General features: G+C 41.9%; 2 protein-coding genes across 20 annotated transcripts in view; one reads left to right on the top strand and one right to left on the bottom strand.

The window, feature by feature from the left end:
* The window catches only part of DOCK9 (dedicator of cytokinesis 9), a 297,694-nt gene that overhangs the window by 191,624 nt on the left and 86,068 nt on the right, over positions 1 to 20,002 (top strand). For all 19 annotated transcript variants that reach the window (XM_079902765.1, XM_079902766.1, XM_079902763.1 and 16 more), the window contains exons 21-28: positions 55 to 176; positions 1,255 to 1,341; positions 1,730 to 1,819; positions 3,097 to 3,212; positions 3,489 to 3,558; positions 4,351 to 4,476; positions 5,033 to 5,104; positions 19,757 to 19,903. In XM_079902765.1, the coding sequence (XP_079758891.1) occupies positions 55 to 176; positions 1,255 to 1,341; positions 1,730 to 1,819; positions 3,097 to 3,212; positions 3,489 to 3,558; positions 4,351 to 4,476; positions 5,033 to 5,104; positions 19,757 to 19,903 (830 nt within the window). The remainder of the gene's footprint in view (positions 1 to 54; positions 177 to 1,254; positions 1,342 to 1,729; positions 1,820 to 3,096; positions 3,213 to 3,488; positions 3,559 to 4,350; positions 4,477 to 5,032; positions 5,105 to 19,756; positions 19,904 to 20,002) is intronic.
* On the bottom strand, positions 16,513 to 16,785 carry LOC307176837 (keratin-associated protein 3-1-like; the record flags this gene model as incomplete). Its single annotated transcript, XM_079903324.1, is given in 2 exon segments — positions 16,513 to 16,542; positions 16,546 to 16,785. Coding segments are annotated over 2 exon segments (270 nt in total), but the record flags the coding sequence as incomplete, so codon positions are not given.

Here is a 20,002-nt window from a genome sequence, read left to right as displayed (position 1 = left end):
TCTTCATACATTTTCCTACACTTACGGTGATTTTTTTGTTCTTTATTTCAACAGTTGGATATTCCTGGCTTCCTCTCCTGAAAGATGGAAGGGTGGTGACTAGCGAGCAGCACATCCCTGTCTCAGCCAATCTCCCATCCGGCTACCTTGGCTACCAGGAGCTTGGGATGGGCAGGGTACAGTACTTTAAGATTGGTTGATTGCAGTTCCTTCAGAAAGCATTAAAGATCAGCTAAAACAACAGTAACACACAAAAGCATGCAGTATTTTTGCCAGTCCCACATTTTGGTTTTAGTTATTCATTTTCAAGTAAACTTAGGCCACTGGAAGGCAGTGCTGTTAACAGTTATCACAATCTGGAATTACAGTTTGGGCATTTTATAAGCCCTGAACTAGCAGTACTTCAGCAGGGAAATGGAAACTTGGAGGTACTGTATGAGATGGAAGTTTGTCTCTGAAAACTAGCCGTGCTCAAATAAAGATAGGTTCTTAGAGTCATGCAAATGGTTAGGAATTATCTTCCAACTTATTGTAAGTCTAGTAAGCAAATCTCTCACCCACATGGTAGTCCACTCTGATACATTTCTGATTCGTTAGAGCTTGAATTTTCTCAGATTTCTCCAATTGGTTTGTTGGTTTTATATTCTTTTTAGCCATCTTAAGTGTTATAGACTTCAGTTTTATAACATGCTTAGTTAAGATCTGTTCTGTTTCATTGTGAATGGCTTTTAATATCTCTCTGCATTTAAATAGTGCCAGATTTGGGCCCATGTTATGAACAAATAGTTAAAATATTCCAAAATAAGGGTAAATCATATAACATTCAGTTATTATTCCTAGTCTGAACATGAGAAAAATAGAGGTTTCAGAAATAAAACTAAACACAAACAGATGATAGACCCTTTGCCTGTGCCAGGAATACTTACTATCCTATTTACTTTATCTGGTACCTTATGCCACGACTTTCGGAACCCTGAACTCAAGTTTGGTTAAGTCATTGGTAGTATTGGGAGTCTTTCCCTCTCAAATGGACAGTAATTCATACAGCTGCAAGTACACAGAAAAGGTAGCTTAGAATATCAGGAAGTAGGCAGAAACTAGTACTGGTTACATTCCTGCTGTGAGCCAGGCCTACATATCAAGTTACTGAGGCTGTCTGGCCTTCAGCACCTCATCAGTACCTTCACTGAAGATGATGTTTGAAGCTAATGTCACTAATCTGTTGGGATGTTTCTTCCCTCCATATGTTTTCAGCATTATGGTCCAGAAATTAAATGGGTAGATGGAAGCAAGCCACTGCTGAGAGTTTCAACTCACCTGGTTTCCACAGTGTATACTCAGGTAAGCGCTGTTCCATTAGAATTAGCAGTGATTGCTTTGTGAATGAGTCTGTGTGATTTTTTGGCAAAATAAAATCCTAATTGATATATTACATAGATATATTTTCACTCTATAAGTCCTTTTTTGAAGAAAGAAAGTGCATATAAGGTGCTCTCATGTAATGATATAAATGAATAGTACAAGTGACATTTCTCAACAGTTTTCCTCTTTTGTTGGAGGATCTTTGAAATCTTTTTTTAAATTTATTTTTATCTCTTTGATGCTTTCATTTTTATATGATATTTTATAGTCTAAATAAAACATACATGCTGCAAGAAGCAAATACTTCTGTTTCCACAGCAGATATGCTAATAAGCTTTCATTTTCTTGTCTTCTTTTATCTCCCCAGGATCAGCACTTCCATAATTTTTTCCAGTACTGTCAGAAAACCGAATCCGGAGCCCAAGCCTTAGGGAGCGAACTTGTAAAATACCTGAAGGTATCACATAGCTTTCTTAGTAACCCCTTTTTAATGAGTGTACAGTAGGTTGGGTTTTTTTATTTGGTGGTGAGTGAGGCTGCTCTTAGCTAGATGCCCTCACACTGATGGCATCTATATGGTTTTAGATAGTGGGAAGAAGTGGACTCGGAAATAATACCACTGTGATGTTCATTCCAGCCCCACATATCCTTTTCTCAGGCTGGACCTAAAACACATTATTCCTCATAGAAAACCACCCACTTAGAGGCCCTACCTGTGAGTGCTCACTGGGTGCAGAGCACAGTCACAGGCACATAAAAAGCAGTGACTTTAGTCCCACTGTTAAGTAACTTCTTATTCATTGTAGGGGACAACATAAACTTGGTGAATGCATGCTAGGTGGGCAAAAAACCCAGAAATGATGCACATAACCAACTCCAGCTTTGGGCAGGCTGGGGGGCTCCTGGAGTCATGGCACAGGGAGAGCAGGAGGGTTGGTCTAGGGGAGTTTCACCCAGAACCTGATTCTAGGGGAGCATTTCGAAAAAGGGCAATCTAAGCATGGGGACAAAATAGAAGAAATGTGAGAAGTGGAATTCGTTTGATTTAAGCAAGGAAAATGGAATGGGGATTCTGAAATCACTGTTCCAGGTCCCCTTTCAGCTATATCATAAGAGCCATGTGACTTGAATAAGAGCCTTTTATTCATTCTCTATTGCTGCTGTAACAAATTACAAAAAAATGGTGGCTTAAATTAAAACAACACAAATTTGTTTTCTTACACTTCCTGTAGGTCAGAGATCTGACACGGGTCTCACTGGGCTAAAACCAGGGTTTTATTAACAGGGCTGAGTTCCTTTCTGGAACTCTAGGGGTGAATCTATTTCCTGTCCTTTTCCAGCTCCTAAAGGCTGCACTCATTCCTTGGCTTGTGGCCCCTTCCTCCATCTCAAAGCCAACAATGTTGCATCTCTGAGCATTCTTCCCCCCACTCTCCTGCCTCCCTCTTCCGCTTTTAAGGATGCTTGTGATTACTTCAGGCCCACCTGGATAATCCAGCAGAGTCCCCTGTCTCAAGGCCAGCTAATCTGATTAGCAGCCTTAATTCCCCTTTGCCATGTAACACATTCACAGGTTCTGGGGTTTAGGACGTGGACATCTTTGCCCAGTAGTCTGCCTGCCGCTGTCTCCATTTGTTTAATTTCTTCCATCCTTATTTGGAACTAAGTGGAAACTTCTTGGGGTTGGTTTACTTTTAAAAAGGTAACACGAACTTTGCCATTCCACGTCTGTAGAGCCTGCATGCGATGGAAGGTCACGTGATGATCGCCTTCTTGCCCACCATCCTAAACCAGCTATTCCGTGTCCTCACCCGAGCAACCCAGGAGGAAGTCGCCGTCAACGTGACACGGTGAGAGAGGCAGAGAGAGGTGGATACTCTTCTTCCCTTTCAGTCTGTCCGCATCTGGAGCACAGTCATACGTATCTGGGATGCGAGTATGTGTTGAACATTATAGTTAAGAAATTTCTTTTGATCCCATATGCGGGGCCCCCATCTGATTCCTTGTTTCCTCGTTTCCTGTGGTGCCAATAGCACCGTCATTGTTCTACTACTACTGTGATAATAATGAAATGTTTCCATTTTCACATTACTGTTCATTGCTTTATTCATTCCTGTGATGTGTAGGGTCATTATTCATGTGGTTGCCCAGTGCCATGAGGAAGGATTGGAGAGCCACTTGAGGTCATATGTTAAGGTATGTAAATGAAACTGCCCCGGTCATTTAAATCTGTGGCTCTCCAATTTTCCTTCTGAGGACTTACTTTTATTAATCTAGTCATTTGGGGATGTATTTGGGATGAAACTTAACACCTCTGCCTATAGCTGGTGCTTGCACCTGAACGTGGGGAAGTCCAGAGAGGGGCAGCCATTCCTTTATTTACTTGATTTCATTCTTTCAGCTACATTTCGTCCTTTTATGGGTTTTGCAAATAATGTGACCCAAATGACATAGAAATTGAAAGATGGGAAGGTTAGCTGTGGCCACCATCAAATTAGAAGACTATGAAGGAAAGTAAGAGGTGCCGTTAGGATAAACATCAACAAGTTTGTCATTTACATACAATATTTCGTGAACATGGTGGCCTTTACTGTTCTCAAAAGTTACACGTGTTCTATTTAACCTTCGACACCTCTGTGAATTATAGTTATGTATTAGTTTAAAAAGTAAAATTGGGGTGCTTTAGGGAATCAGTTCCTGAGTGTCATGCGACACATTGCTTAAAGCCCTTGGGAGGTGGAGTTCTGGGCTGGAGGAACCACCAGCTGAGTCAGGTGATCCACATGTTTTGATGGGCTCCCTGAAGACACCCTGGGCTCCCTCTTCCTGTCACATGACAACCACCCTTCCCACCTTCCGTTTCCACACCTCCTCTCCCACCCATGCAGTTGTATCTCAGTCCCAGATCTCCATCCTTTGGAGCCTCTCCAGCTTTCAGCCCAACTTGGAGAACCGGTGCATTAAAATATCTTTCCCTTTTCTTTGAAGTATGCTTATAAGGCTGAGCCATATATTGCTTCCGAATACAAGACGGTGCATGAAGAGCTGACCAAATCCATGACCACAATTCTCAAGCCTTCCGCCGATTTCCTCACCAGCAACAAACTACTTAAGGTATGTCAGGAGGGCCAGTGTGGCTCTGTGGTATTGAAACAAGAAAATTCAGACTTCATGGCCTGATCGATTTCACCCTCTTTGTGTGCTTTTGGAGACAATCACCACCTCCTAAAAGGGGGTAACAGAGTTAGTTCTTCAGTACCAACTTCGCTGCTTGTACTTGTGCTCGTAACAGAGCTGCAAGGTATTACTGTGTTCAAAGTTTCACAGTCATTATATTCAAACCATTGGAGGACACTGAGTTAGAGACTATAAAGGCAAGTGTCCACGGGTGGGACCCAACCGAGAGGAAAGGCCAGTGCGAATGAGCTGGCACCTCTGGTTGGCTGTGCCGTGCTGAGTGTCTGCTGAGTGTACGGCATTGTTTACTGTTGGACACGTGGAAGCGGGTGCATCTGCCTTGCACCTCTGCTCTGACAGCCATTCGCCAAGAGGCTCAGCTATGTTTTCAGGTCACACTTGTTTCACATCAGTGACATTGTCAGCCTAAGGGAGTAAATGTCTCACCTTCTGATTTGTTGTTTTCCTTACTGGATTCTTTTGTTTCTTTCAGTATTCATGGTTTTTCTTTGAAGTTTTGATCAAATCCATGGCTCAGCATTTGATAGAGAACTCCAAGGTTAAGGTATGTCACTTCCTCTCAGGGCTTACCTGGCAGTTCTTACGGGAAATTCTCTTTCATTGTGTTTGTAGCTAACACTTATTATTGCTTTCTATGTTCCAGTCACAGTACTGTTCTAGGGGCTTTCCAAGTAGTAAGTCATTTTGGCTGTATAACAACCCTATGGGGGAAGTACTAGTCTTATAGTTTTATAGATGAAGAAGGTGAGACCAGAGTGCTTGAGTTAACTACCCAGGATCCTGCAATGAGTTGAGGGAGCCAGGCTTTGGGCCAGTCTGGCTCCAGAGCCCACACTCGTGGAGCTCTGTGTTATTAAATCCAGAGAAAAATAAGTCTTTTCCTTTGACTAGCTTAGAAATCTTCACATCTGCTGAAAAGGGAGTAGCAGTTTAAGCGTTCATTTCAAATGTAACTACCCAGTGTTCGTTAAGTGTCTTGAACATTGTAGAGATTTCTCAGCAACTTAGATGGGAAAGTCTGGTATGATCACACATCCTCTATGGCCAATTAGTGGACTCTGAGACAACTCCGTCTCCCCTGACGCATCCTCCCCATGGTGCCTGGGTGTGTGTGACCCTCTGGGTCCCCGTGCTGTCCCCTGGTTCCCACTGGTCTCTGCCATGAGATGAACAGACTCTGGCCTGATGCCCCCGCTGGCTGGCTGAGGCTCAGTGTAGATAAATGTTTATGGAATTCCAACGCAGTAAACCAAGGTGGCTGTGCGCAGAATTGCTTCTGAGACTCTCGGAGTCCCGGAGTTGCTGTATGACTGGATTCTTACTGTGTCATAGCTGTACAGAAGCGGGGTGTTGGTGACTATGGCCGGGAGCAGCAGGCGCTCATGCGGGGAGCAGGAGTCCTGGGGCCCAGCAGCCTCCTCAATGCACGTGGGAAGGAGGGCGGAGCCCCAGGGAGGGAGGCTCAAGATCTAGGTCCCCTGGACAAGGGATCTGGATGGAGAGGAAGCCTGGGGAAAGGCTGGTGGATCTTGTCAGGTGGAAGGCTGGTGGTTCAGAACCTAAAGCTGTGCTTTTCTTCTAGTAGAGCTGGAGCCTGCTCAGGAGGTTTCCTTTCTTTTCTTTTTTCTTTTAAATCCAATTTTAGTGCACAGGGAGATGCCAGATGGAGGTGGGCCCTGCCTTCCACAGAGTAGCGCACCATCTAAATCTTGCCAGCACAGCCTGCCAAGGGAAAAATCTAGCAGATTGTCTACTTGGCAGTATGCAGCTAAACAGGCATGCACACACACACACATGTTATTTTGCCTTTCTGTTAAAAATGCCCTATACAGGACAGTCTCTAGGCCTGTCGTCGTCTGCTGGGGCTGCCATCACAAGTACTATACACCAGGGGACTTAAACAACAGAAGTTTATTTCCTTGTGATCCTGGAGGCTAGATGTCTTGAGATCAAGGTGTCTGTAGGGTTGGTTTCTCAGGAGGCCTCTCTCCGTGGCTTGTGGGTGGCCTTCTTCTCCCTGTGTCCTCGCATGGTCTTCCCTCTGTGTGTGTCTGTGTCCTAATCTCTTCTTAATCCTGCTGGATTAAGGCTCATCTTGATGACCTAATTTTAACTTAATTTCCTCTTTGAAGACCCTATCTCCAAATGCACTTACATTCTGAGGTAGGGTTAGGACTTCAATATACGAATTTGGGGGGGAGGTTGGGAACAGGGACACAATTCAGTTCATAACTGAACTACTGGATTTTTCATCATTTTTGTCTTTAAATAAATGGGATCACTTCAGAGAGATTAGTAAACCTGATTATATTTTTAAAAAGAACTGATGTGTTCAGGAAGTATTCATTGAGCCCTTATTATATGACAGGCTCAGAGGTTACACGGTTAAATGTAGTATGATTTGTGCCCTCATGGAGTTCATGTGGGAAAGCGTGCAGTTAGACCACGGGAGCCATGTTCAAGGAGGTAAGGAACACTTTTGAAACATTCCTGAGAAGTATATTTATTTATTTGTTTATTTTTATTTTTTTATACAGCAGGTTCTTTAGTTATCTATTTTATACATATTAGTATATACATGTCAATCCCAATCTCCCAGTTCATCCCACCACCACCACCTGCCCCCCAACGTTGCCCCCTTGGTGTCCATGTTTGTTCTCTACATCTGTGTCTCTATTTCTGCCTTGAAAACCGGTTCATCTGTACCATTTTTCTAGATTCCACATATATGTGTTAATATACGATATTTGTTTTTCTCTTTCTAACTTAATTCACTCTGTATGACAGTATCTAGGTCCATCCACGTCTCTATAAATGACCCAGTTTTGTTCCTTTTTATACCTGACTAATATTCCATTGTATATATATACCACAACTTCTTTATCCATTCCTTTGTCGATAGGCACTTAGGTTGCTTCCATGACCTGGCTATTGTAAATAGTGCTGCAGTGAACATTGGGGTGCATGACTCTTTTTGAATTATGGTTTTCTCAGGGTATATGCCCAGTAGTGGGATTGCTTGGTCATATGGTAATTCTATTTTTAGTTTTTTAAGGAACCTCCATACTGTTCTCCATAGTGGCTGTATCAATTTACATTTCCACCAACAGTGCAGGAGGGTTCCCTTTTCTCCACACCCTCTCCACCATTTGTTCTTTGCAGATTTTCTGATGATGCCCATTCTAACTGGTGTGAGGTGATCCCTCATTGTAGTTTTGATTTGCATTTCTCTAATAATTAGCGATGTTGAGCAGCTTTTCATGTGCTTCTTGGCCATCTGTATGTCTTCTTTGGAGAAATGTCTACTTAGGTCTTCTGCCCATTTTTGCATTGGGTTGTTTGTTTTTTTAATATTGAGCTGCATGAGCTGTTTATATATTTTGGAAATTAATCCTTTATCTATTGATTCAGTTGCAAATATTTTCTCCCATTCTGAGAGTTGTCTTTTCATCTTATTTATAGTTTCCTTTGCTTTGCAAAAGCTTTTAAATTTCATTAGGTCCCATTTGTTTATTTTTCTTTTTGTTTCCGTTACTCTAGGAGGTGGGTCAGAAAAGATCTTGCTGTGATTTATGTCAAAGAGTGTTCTTCCTGTGTTTTCCTCTAAGAGTTTTATAGTGCCAGGTCTTACATTTAGGTCTTTAATCCATTTTCAGTTTATTTTTGTGTATGGTGTTAGGGGGTGTTCTAATTTCATTCTTTTCCATGTAGCTGTCCAGTTTTCCCAGCACCACTTATTGAAGAGACTGTCTTTTCTCCATTGTATATCCTTGCCTCCTTTATCATAGATTAGTTGACCATAGGGGCATGGGTTTATCTCTGGACTTTCTATCCTGTTCCTTTGATCTATATTTCTGATTTTCTGCCAGTACCATATTGTCTTGATTACTGTAGCTTTGTAGTGTAGTCTGAAGTCAGAGAGTCTGATTCCTCCAACTCTGTTTTTTTCCCTCAAGATTGCTTTGGCTATTTGGGGTCTTTTGTGTCTCCATACAACTTTTAAGATCTTTTGTTCTAGTTCTGTAAAAAATGCCATTGGTAATTTGATAGGGATTGCATTGAATCTGTATATTGCTTTGGGCAATATTGATTCTTCCAATCCAAGAGCATGGTATATCTCTCCATCTGTTTGTGACATCTTTGATTTCTTTCATCAGTGTCTTTTAGTTTTCTGAGCACAAGTCTTTTACCTCCTTAGGAAGATTTATTCCTAGGTATTTTATTCTTTTTGTTGCAATGGTGAATGGGATTGTTTTCTTAATTTCTCTTTCTGAACTTTCTTTATTAGTGTATAGGAATGCAAGAGATTTCTGTACATTAATTTGGTATCCTGCAACTTTACCAAATTCATTGATTAGCTCTAGTAGTTTTCTGGTGGCATCTTTAGGATTCTCTATGTATAGTATCATGTCATCTGCAAACAGTGACAGTTTTACTTCTTCTTTTCCAATTTGAATTCCTTTTATTTCTTTTTCTTCTCTGATTGCCGTGGGTAGGACTTCCAAAACTATGTTGAATAATAGTGGCAAGAGTGAACATCCTTGTCTTATTGCTGATCTTAGAGGAAATGCATTCGGTTTTTCCCCATTGAGAGTGATGTTGGCTGTGGGTTTGTTGTATATGGCCTTTTAGGTAGGTTCTCTCCATGCCCACTTTCTGGAGATTTTTATCATAAATGGGTGTTGAATTTTGTCAAAAGCTTTTTCTGCATCTGTTGAGATGATCATATGGTTTTTATCCTTCAGTTTGTTAATATGGTGTATCACACTGATTGATTTGCATATATTGAAGAATCCTTGCATCGCTGGGATAAATCCCACTTGATCATGGTGTATGATCCTTTTAATGTGTTGTTGGATTCTGTTTGCTAGTATTTTGTTGAGGATTTTTGCATCTATATTCATCAGTGATATTGGTTTGTAATTTTCTTTATTTGTAGTATCTCTGTCTGGTTTTGGTATTAGGGTGATGGTGGCCTTGTAGAATGAGTTTGGGAGTGTTCCTTCCTCTACAATTTTTTGGAAGATTTTGAGAAGGATAGGTGTTAGCTCTTCTCTAAATGTTTGATAGAATTCACCTGTGAAGCCGTCTGGTCCTAGACTCTTGTTTGTTGGAAGATTTTTAATCACAGTTTCAATTTCATTACTTGTGTTTGGTCTTTCATATTTTCTATTTCTTCCTGGTTCAGTCTTGGAAGGTTATACCTTTTTAAGAATTTGTTCATTTCTTCTAGGTTGTCCATTTTATTGGCATATGGTTGCTTGTAGTAATCTCTCATGATCCTTTGTATTTCTGCAGTGTCAGTTGTTACTTCTCCTATTTCATTTCTAATTCTGTTGATTTGAATCTTTTCCCTTTTTTTCTTGATGAGTCTGGCTAATAGTTTGTCAATTTTATTTATCTTCTCAAAGAACCAGCTTTTAGTTTTATTGATCTCTGATATCGTTTCCTTCATTTCTTTCTCATTTATTTCTGCTTTGGTCTTTATGGTTTCTTTGCTTCTACTTTGGGTTTTGTTTGTTCTTCTTTCTCTAGTTCCCTTAGGTGTAAGGTTAGATTGTTTATTTGAGATGTTTCTTGTTCCTTGAGGCAGGATTGTATTGCTATGAACTTACAGCTGCTTTTGCTGCATCCCATAGGTTTTGGATCATCATCTTTTCATTGTCATTTGTCTCTAGGTATTTTTTGATTTCCTCTTTGATTTCTTCAGTGATCTCTTGATTATTTAGTAACCTATTGTTTAGCCTCCAAGTGTTTGTGTTTTTTAAGTTTTTTCCCCTGTAATTTCTGATCTCATAGTGTTGTGGTCGGAAAGGGTGCTTGATATGATTTTAAGTTTCTTAAATTAACTGAGGCTTGATTTGTGACCCAAGATATGATCTATCCTGGAGAATGTTCCGTGTGCACTTGAGAAGAAAGTGCAATCTGCTGTTTTTGGATGGAATGTCCTATAAATATCAATTAAATCTATCTGGTCTATTGTGTCATTTAAAGCTTGTGTATTTTTTATTAATTTTTTGTCTGGATGATCTGTCCATTGATGTAAGTGAGGTGTTAAAGTCCCCCACTCTTACTGTGTTACTGTCGATTTCCTCTTTTATAGCTGTTAGCATTTGCCTTATGTATTGAGTGCTCCTATGTTGGGTGCATATATATTTATAATTATTATATCTTCTTCTTGGATTGATCCTTTGATCATTAGGTCGTGTCCTTCCTTGTCTCTTATAACATTCTTTATTTTAAAGTCTATTTTGTCTGATAGGAGAATTGCTACTCCAGCTTTCTTTTGATTTTCATTTGCATAGAATATCTTTTTCCATCCCCTAACTTTCAGTCTGTATGTGTCCCTAGGTCTGAAGTGGGTCTCTTGGTAGACAGCATATATATGGGCCTTGTTTTTGTATCAGTTCAGTCAGTCTATGTCTTTTGGTTGGAGCATTTAATCCATTTACATTTAAGGTAATTATCAATATGCATGTTCCTGTTACCATTTTCTTAATTGTTTTGGGTTTGTTTTCGTAGGTCTTTTCCTTCTCTTGTGTTTCCTGCCTAGAGAAGTTCCTTTAGCATTTGTTGTAAAGCTGGTTTAGTGGTGCTGAATTCTCTTAGCTTTTGCTTGTCTATAAAGCTTTTGATTTCTCTGTCAAATCTGAATGAGATCCTTGCTGGGTAAAGTAATCTTGGTTGTAGGTCCTTCCCTTTCATTGCTTTAAATATATCGTGCCATTCCCTTCTGGCTTGTAGAGTTTCTGCTGAGAAATCAGCTGTTAACCTTATGGGAATTCACTTGTATGTTATTTGTCGTTTTTCCCTGCTGCTTTTTTTTTTTTTTTTTTTGCGGTACGCGGGCCTCTCACAGTTGCGGCCTCTCCTGTTGTGGAGCACAGGCTCCGGACGTGCAGGCTCAGCGGCCATAGCTCACAGGCCCAGCCGCTCCACAGCATGTGGGATCTTCCCGGACCGGGGCACGAACCCGTGTCCCCTGCATCAGCAGGTGGACTCTCAACCACTGCACCACCAGGGAAGCCCTTCCCTGCTGCTTTTAATAATTTTTCTTTGTCTTTAATCCTTGTCAGTTTGATTACTGTGCGTCTCAGCGTGTTTCTCCTTGGGTTTATCCTGCCTGGGGCTCTCTGCACTTCCTGGACTTGGGTGGCCATTTCCTTTCCCATGTTAGGAAAGTTTTTGACTATAATCTCTTCAAATATTTTCTCAGGTCCTTTCTCTTTCTCTTCTCCTTCTGGGACCCCTATAATGCAAATGTTGTTGAGTTTAATGTTGTCCCAGAGGTCTCTTAGGCTGGCTTCATTTCTTTTCATTCTTTTTTCTTTATTCTGTTCCATTGCAGTGAATTCCACCCTTCTGTCTTCCAGGTCACTTATGTGTTCTTCTGCCTCAGTTATTCTGCTATTGATTCCTTCCAGTGTGTTTTTCATTTCAGTTATTGTATTAATCATCTCTGTTTGTTTGTTTTTTAATTCTTCTAGGTGTTTATCCTTTAGTTCTCCAAGTCTTTGTTAAACATTTCTTGCATCTTCTCGACCTTTGCCTCCTTTCTTTTTCTGAGGTCCTGGATCATCTTCAGTATCATTATTCTGAGTTCTTTTTCTGGAAGGTTGCCTATCTCCACCTCATTTAGTTGTTTTTCTGGGTTTTTATCTTGTTCCTTCATCTGGGACATAGTCCTCTGCCTTTTCATTTTGTTTATCTTTCTGTGAATGTGGTTTTCTTTCCACAGGCTACAGGATTGTAGTTCATCTTGCTTCTGTCTGCCCTCTTGTGGATGAGGCTATCTGAGAGGTTTGTGCAAGCTTCCTCATGGGAGGGACTGGTTGAGAAGTATATTTAAAATCAACTATCAGTGTCATCTATCTGAGAACTGTGATAAAAAATTAATAAAGGAATTTAATTGTGTGTGATCTTTTCTCAAGATGGCAAATTAAACCGTAGAACTTTAGGGTCAGTAGGGACCAGAAAGCTAACTTCTTGTCCAACTCCTCCCTTATTTCACAGAGGTAGAGACGGAAGTCTGTACCCATGAAGTGACCTGCCCAGGGTCACACAATTGAGCAGAGCCAAGAGTCATGCTAGAGGCAGGATCAGCCTATCTCAAGTGTTCTGCCATTCCCGGCCTATAACCCCATTCTCCAACGCCACGAGGGAATAGTGTGTACTTGGAACTTTACACAAAGCACTCAGATGCTGCCATGCAGAACCTTTTCTGTAAGTTAATTATATCTTGGTCTCAAAACAGCATTCAGACAGTTTTTAGAAGTAGTTTATTTTAAAATTATCCAGTTTGCAAAGAAACACAGGCATCCAAAAGGAGAAAGCTTAATCGCAGCATAATTTACTATAAAAAGAGATTCAAAACACCAGCTCCCCACTTTGGGGAGTTTGACATTATTCACTTTTAGAGGGTCTCTCCTGTGGCTTCTGCTTCCATGTCACCCAAGATAACATCCTTCCCCTAAATCATGCCGCCCTTCCCCTAAACCACACCTTGATCTAGGAACTTCTCTCAGTTTTTGAAGCGTGCATTAACTTTGCCTCATATCTCAGGAGTAATGAGTTTTTATGTTTGAATTATTTATTTTAATGTTTGTCTTATATTTACATATTAAGAATTGCATGTCCTAGTCCCTGATCCCTGTGTTCTGGATTTAGGGAACAAGTTCATAGTCACCATTTCTGTACCACTTGTGATTTCCAGAATCATGATCAGATCCCCTCAGAGTTTTTCTGTTTTTAGGCTGAAGGTTGTCAGTATAATCCAATGTGTTTATAATCCCGACCTTGACTTTCTTCCTCATTGGTGAGTCTGTCTTAAAGTGCCATGAACAGGCACACAACTGTCTTGTAGGGGCACCTGGGCCATGGATTCATGTAAGAGCCAGATGTTGCTTTCAGTGTTGCTGAAAGCCCTGCCCAAGGATATCTGCCGTGGATCAGCATTTGGGGGCATAGTGTGTCTTGAACTGAGGCCTTCATTTTCCAGTCCCGGTGCTGGCAGGGTTGTTCCATCTGATGCCCATATATGAGGAGGGATAAATCTGCACGCTGTTGTACCGAAGATGAAGGCAACCATGTATATATGTCCACCTTCCCGTCCGCGGCCAAGCAAACTACACTTTGCTACACTTGCGGAGGAGAGCTGTGAATCGGAGCCTCTCTGAACTAGCATCTAAAGTAATCAATTTCTTTACTACCGCAGATGAACCTGCAAAGTTTGGATTGATAACATATGACTGTGCCAAACTTGAGTGTTTCATAGGTGAGGTCCTTAGAATTTGTAATAAGCAGTTTTTGAGAAAGATACAAAACAGGCCTCATTGGGGCTTACTGAGGAGTTCCCACTCTGCCTCTAAGGTCAGCATATTTTAGGTGTGTTTTTTCTGTCATTTATTTTTAGCAACTGTAATTTCAGCAGACTCATTTTGAGTTTCCTTCCCTCCCATACTGAATCACGCAAATTGTTAGCATTCCACAGGTGTTCCTCGGGGAAGCTGGAAACCTGGCAGTGGACAGGATGAATATCTACCTTTAAGTGTCAGTTGTTTAGCTTTCAACCATTTTCTGTCTTAATTGAGCAAGGAAAGAGCTTTCATTTGAAGAGTGAACAAAAGGGTGGTATATGGTTCATGTTCTAAGTGTACTGCCTGGACTTCCTCTAAACCATATGTGTGAACTCTATACATACATGATGGCAGAACAGTAATAGCCATACTTCCATCCATGAGTCGTCGTTTCGAATAGTGTTTGTTCTGTGCAGAGCACTGAGGAGAAATGCAGGTAGAGTGGAGGGTGCGTCCTCAACCTTGAAGCTCACAGAGTCCTTGGAGAAGGAGAACATGCTGTCAGAGGAGAGTGCAGGAAGGTGTACAAGCTCCAACGTGGTAGATTCACGTGGAGCTGGAGCTGGAACTTTACCTGGGCCTAGAAGGATTATTTTGGGGAGCTTTGTGGCCAAGCAGCAGACGATTTGGTAGAGACCATAGAAAGGCAGGGTAGTGACAAGATGAAAGAGAGTGTAAATGTTAGCAGAGTGATTGGGAAACTTTTGTATCAATGAGTCTCCCTTCCTCCTGGAGTTTAAATAGTCTGTGGAACAGATTAATGCATCTGTCATTGTTTATATGTCTTTTATTTATTTATTTTTTTTAGCTCTCTAAATGACATTTTCTGGTGATGCTGATGAAGATCTAGCATTGGGAGGGAAGAGGTAGGCTTGAGGATGAGGACACAAACCATTATGAATGAATAAGAGAGGATATTAAGACAGAACCAATAATTTGACCCAGCAATTATACTTCTAAAGTATTTACCAAAGAGAAATGAAAACAGATATCCACACAAAGACCTGTATGCAAATGTGCATAGCAGTTTTATTCATAGGAGCCAAAAACTGGAAATGTCCATTAACTGGTGAATGATAGACAGGTTGTGGTAACTCCATACAATGAAATACTACTTAGTAATAAAAAGGAACAAAGTATTGATTTGATTTCCATCCAGTAACACGGATGGATCTCGAAAGCATTATGTTATGTGAAGGAGGTCACTGTGGTCACATATACACGATACACTATACACTGTATGTGTTCATTTATATGACATTCTAGAAAAAGGTAAACTACAGGGACAGAAAACAGAGCAGTGGTTTCCAGGGGCCAGCGTGGGGGAGGGGATTCAAAGGGACAAGAGGAATTTTTTTGTGTTTTTTTTTTGCGGTACGCGGGCCTCTCACTGTTGTGGCCTCTCCCGTTGCGGAGCACAGGCTCCGGACACGCAGGCTCAGCGGCCATGGCTCACGGGCCCAGCTGCTCTGCGGCACGTGGGATCTTCCCAGACCGGGGCACGATCCTGTGTCCCCTGCATCGGCAGGTGGACTCTCAACCACTGCACCACCAGGGAAGCCCAAGAGGAAGTTTTTTGGGTGATAGAAATGGACTGTATCTTGGCTGTGGTAGTGGTTACACAGCTGTATTCATTTGTCCAGATGAACCCAACTGTGTACCTTAAAAGGGTGAATTTTAATGTATGTAAATTAAACCTCAATAAATCTGACTTAGAATGTAGTAAAGTCAGATTGAATGGGGGATAAAAGGCCACCTGGATATTAAGTGTGAGCGTACAGTAGAATGGAGCTTTCCAAAGAGAGAATCGGGGCATGGTTTACCAGGGAAGGTGGAGGTGATCAGTTTTCTTGGGAGATCTTATGCTTTAGGGCTATGGGTTCAGCTGCTGTGACAGAGATCTAAAGTAATATTGACACACAAGAGAAAAAGTTTATTTCTTCTCACCTCAAAGTCCAGGGTAGTATGGGGGTTCCATTCCACAGAGTTACAGAGGCCCAGACTCCTTCCATTTCCCTCCTTTGTCTACCTGGAGGGCTGCTCGTCCTCCTGATCTGAATGGGTCACCCCCATGCCCACGTGAGCCAGCACGAAGGGGAGGGCAGCCTTTTCCCTGTAAGGATATGGCACCAGCAGGGTGCAGAGAGAAGTAAACACAGAAAGGTTAGAGAGAAGACCGAGTTCTGCAGATGAAAACGAGGACACGGGAGAAGGAAAGAACTTGCAGGACAAAAGAGAGAAGTGATGTAGGGATTCCAGTGAGAGGGAGTAACTTGAGACTGCTGGAAATGTCATTGGCAAATTTCTTGTCTATCCCATTACTTTTCTGTTGTTACTGTCGTTTGCTAAGCCAGGAGAATGAAGTTTATTAACTAGTAGTCTTATTTATTGTTAACACTGAGCAGTGAAATGGCCTGTAGAAGAGAGGTCTCTACACCCAGGAGAGTAGAACACAGCAAGGAGCACAGCACTGAACGCGTGAAGGCTTTTGGATGTCCTTGCGCAGTGGGCAGCGACTTGGGCGGCAGTGGATGCGGCACCCAGATGATGTAGGACATGGTATAGCCCCTCGCTGGCGTCTGTGGAGACGTGGCTGTCAGCAGCAGGGCCCGCAGGGCCCTTCGCTTCAAGGCTGAGTGTGGGTCATCAGGGAGATCCCACTGAGGCCAGGGGTCTGGTGGCAGGAGCTGAGCAGCCAGCAGGAGGGCATGAAGGTGTCGGGCTGACAGCAGGGTGGGGGGCATGGGGCGCAGCAGGTGGGCTGGAGGAGGCAGATCAGGTGTGGGCAGGTGCTGGGCCGGCAGACCGAGCACCGGCAGCCCTTGTTGGAGGCATAGATGGTTGTGGCCGGGCCACTGTGGACGCTGCAGCATTACCAAAGGGAGATCCGGCTGCAGGACATGGTCAGGAGGTAGGTTTCGTTTGGCTGAGAAGTCTCCTGCTGTCTTAGTGTCTGTCCTCTCCTGAGCCAGCGCTTATAACACTCACTCTCCTAGATATCAGCTCATTAGCCTAGATCATGTTCTTCCATCTCAGTTTATAATAATCTCCATAAAGTCATCTCATTACCTCAGTCTTTATTACCCTTCAATGTGTGTCTTGCCTCATTGCTTTGTTGCCAAATGAGGACTCTAGACAATAGCTGTTTGTCACTGCAGGGAGAGCTTTATCTCACCATTAAAAAAATTTTATTATAGAAATTTTTAAAAAGAAAAAGAAAGGGAATAGTTTCATGAATCTCATGTGCCTCTCACCCACCCAGCTTCAACAGTTATCAACACTCTGCCATTCTTGCTTTAGGTATCCACCCTCATACTTCTTTTTTCCTAGAGTATTTTTAAAGCAGTTCCCCAATATTTTATCATTTCATCTATAAAACTAGTGTATAATATCCAATGGATAAAGCCTTAAAAAAGAATAACCATTGCACCATATGACACTCAATAAAGTTAGAAATATTTCTCTATTATCATCCAACACCCCATCTGTATTCCGTTTCCCCCAGGTGTCTTAAAAATGTCATTTTACAGTTGGTCTGAATCAGGATCTAAACATAGTCCACACACTGCATTGGGTTGATGTGTCTCTGAAGTTTCTTGGATCCTCACACTGTTTCCTCTCCATTTGTTTGTTTCTTTAATGCAGTGTATTTGTTGAAGAAAGTAGACCATTTGTCCTGCAGAATTTTCCATATTCTAGATTTGGCCAGTTGTAACCTTGCAGTGATACGTGACATGATTCTCTGTACCCTCTGTATCCTGTACCCTTGTGTAGTGATATCTAGAGGCTTAATTCCATCCAGGTTTGATTTTCTTTGTGGCAAGGATACACCTTGGCTGGTGCTACTGTATCACGTCAGAGGCATAGGAGTCTGGTTGTCCCACTTTTAGTTATAATAATATTGACTAATGGGTTCCATTCGGTCCACCCCATGCTGCCATTATAGAGTTCCCCGTCCACTTTTCATGGTTTAAGCAGCTGTTGACTCAGCCCCATGCTGTAGGCTTTTCTTGGGAGACCTCTTTTTTAGGAATGGCCAGCTTAGGTAGCTGGCGGTCATGCCTGGTGGTTAGAGTTGACCTTACCTGGGTTCCTGGAAGCTGATCATCTGTTGAGGCTGACACCTCAGGATATAGAGTTACTGGTTTGCACATATGGAACAAAGTCCTTTTGGAATTTAAAATTTTACTCTTCTGTTTTTGAAAGTAGGTAAACTTCCATTTCTTATGACTTGATCCTTCCCTCACTGGATTCTTGAGTTTATGTACATTTACAAAGATTGTCTTGTTATTGGTTTGAGAACTGAGATTATTACAAAGCTGGCATTTCAAAATTTCATAGTAGGTTCTGGTATTTAATGCATAAAATAATGCATGCTTTCATAGCATAAATACCTAGGCTCCAGTTCTAGTTTTACAAAATACTATTTGTTTGATATTAGGATACTGGTTTGGCTGCTCCAAAAGAGGCCAAAATAATAGTGGCTAAATTAAGACAGAAGGTTCATTTCTCTCTTTTGGAAAATTATGAGCCAGTAGGCAGCTCAGACAGTGGGGATCTTGTCCTGCAAGGTCATTCAGGGACTCAAGCTCCTATCCAACTCTCCAGCCCAGGTGTCACCCTCGTCTGCATAGCTGAGAAGCTGGCTCACCACCACTCCACATTCCAGGCAGTGGCAAAGAGGAGGACTTGGTAGGCAAGCAGCTCCTTTTATGAGAAAGGCAAGCCTCTTACAGCCCATTGGCCAGAACTAGTCACATGGCCATTATCTTGCCACAACTTATGCTGGGAAATGCAGTCTCTAGCTGGGCAGCCATGTGCCCTGTAAAACCCAGGAGTTCGGCCACTGAAAGGGAGAAGGAAAGGAAAGATATTAAAGGTCAGTTAGTATTTTTTATTGAATCCTTCCAAGCTTCAGTTTCATCTCATCTGTAATGTGGGGATGAAAACACCCCCCTGTTGTGGCTGTTAGAATTACGTGCTCTTAGAATCACGTGCATGCACGGGTAAGTGTCGCGGAGCATCCAGTTCAGCCCCCTTCACATTCCAGGCCTTCAATAAATGGTTCCATGCACTGGGGCCAGAGGGGGCAGCGCAGCATCACAGAGCAGAAAGAGCATAGGCTTTAAACTCATTGTAGATCTGGCTTTGAATCTTGTTATTGTTAGCTGTGTGACTGAAGACACATTTACCTAACCTCTCTGACCCTCTATAATATGAGGGTGTTTAAGAATTTAATGAAAAAGTACATAAAAATATCTAGTGCAGTGCCTGGTGTGTAGAAGATACATGGTAAGTGGTAGCTAATTGCTAAGTGACCTGTGTGTAATTTCTTAGGCAAGCGTTCCTGATGGGGAAAAATTATTATGTAAAGTCAATTTAAAGAGGACTTCTAAGCAGTTTCAACTAGTGACATACAGTCACCATTCTGTGTGTGTTCAGTTTGAGTACTTGAGGATTAAACCTAAGACAGTGTTTTCTAAAGAAAGCTCTGAAAGATACAGGCATGAGAATCAAAGTAAAAGGCAGTAAAAATGCTGGTCTGATCAGAATCTCTGGAAGTAAAGGTGCATCTCCACATTTTTATAAATACCTCCACAGTGGTCTTTATCATACTGAAGTCTAACATCTCAGACCTGATCCACAGCATTTATTTGAAGTATTAGAATACTCATACAGTACTTCGAGAGAAGAAAGAATAATTTATCTTATCTAATTTCAGATAAATAAGATGAGAGCCCTGAGTTTTTGAAATGAACTCAGGGATGAGGTGGGGTTTTTTTTCCCCTCGAAGGTTGCAACTTAAAAAATAATAAATGTTTGCTCTAAATCCTTTTTAGTTATTGCGAAACCAGAGATTTCCTGCATCCTATCATCATGCAGTGGAAACTGTTGTGAATATGCTGATGCCACACATCACTCAGAAGTTTCGAGATAACCCGGAGGCGTCTAAGAATGCGAATCGTAGCCTGGCTGTGTTCATCAAGGTGGGGGCCTCCGGGGAAGAGGGTGTCTGCCGAGTGCCTAATGTGCTTTTTCTAGCAGAGTGACTCGTACATATAGATGCTTAGTGAACGTTGATGGCA

Source organism: Stenella coeruleoalba (assembly GCF_951394435.1).
Source record: "Stenella coeruleoalba genome assembly, chromosome: 18".
NCBI lineage: Eukaryota > Metazoa > Chordata > Mammalia > Artiodactyla > Delphinidae > Stenella > Stenella coeruleoalba.
This window is presented reverse-complemented; position numbering and strand designations above follow the sequence as displayed.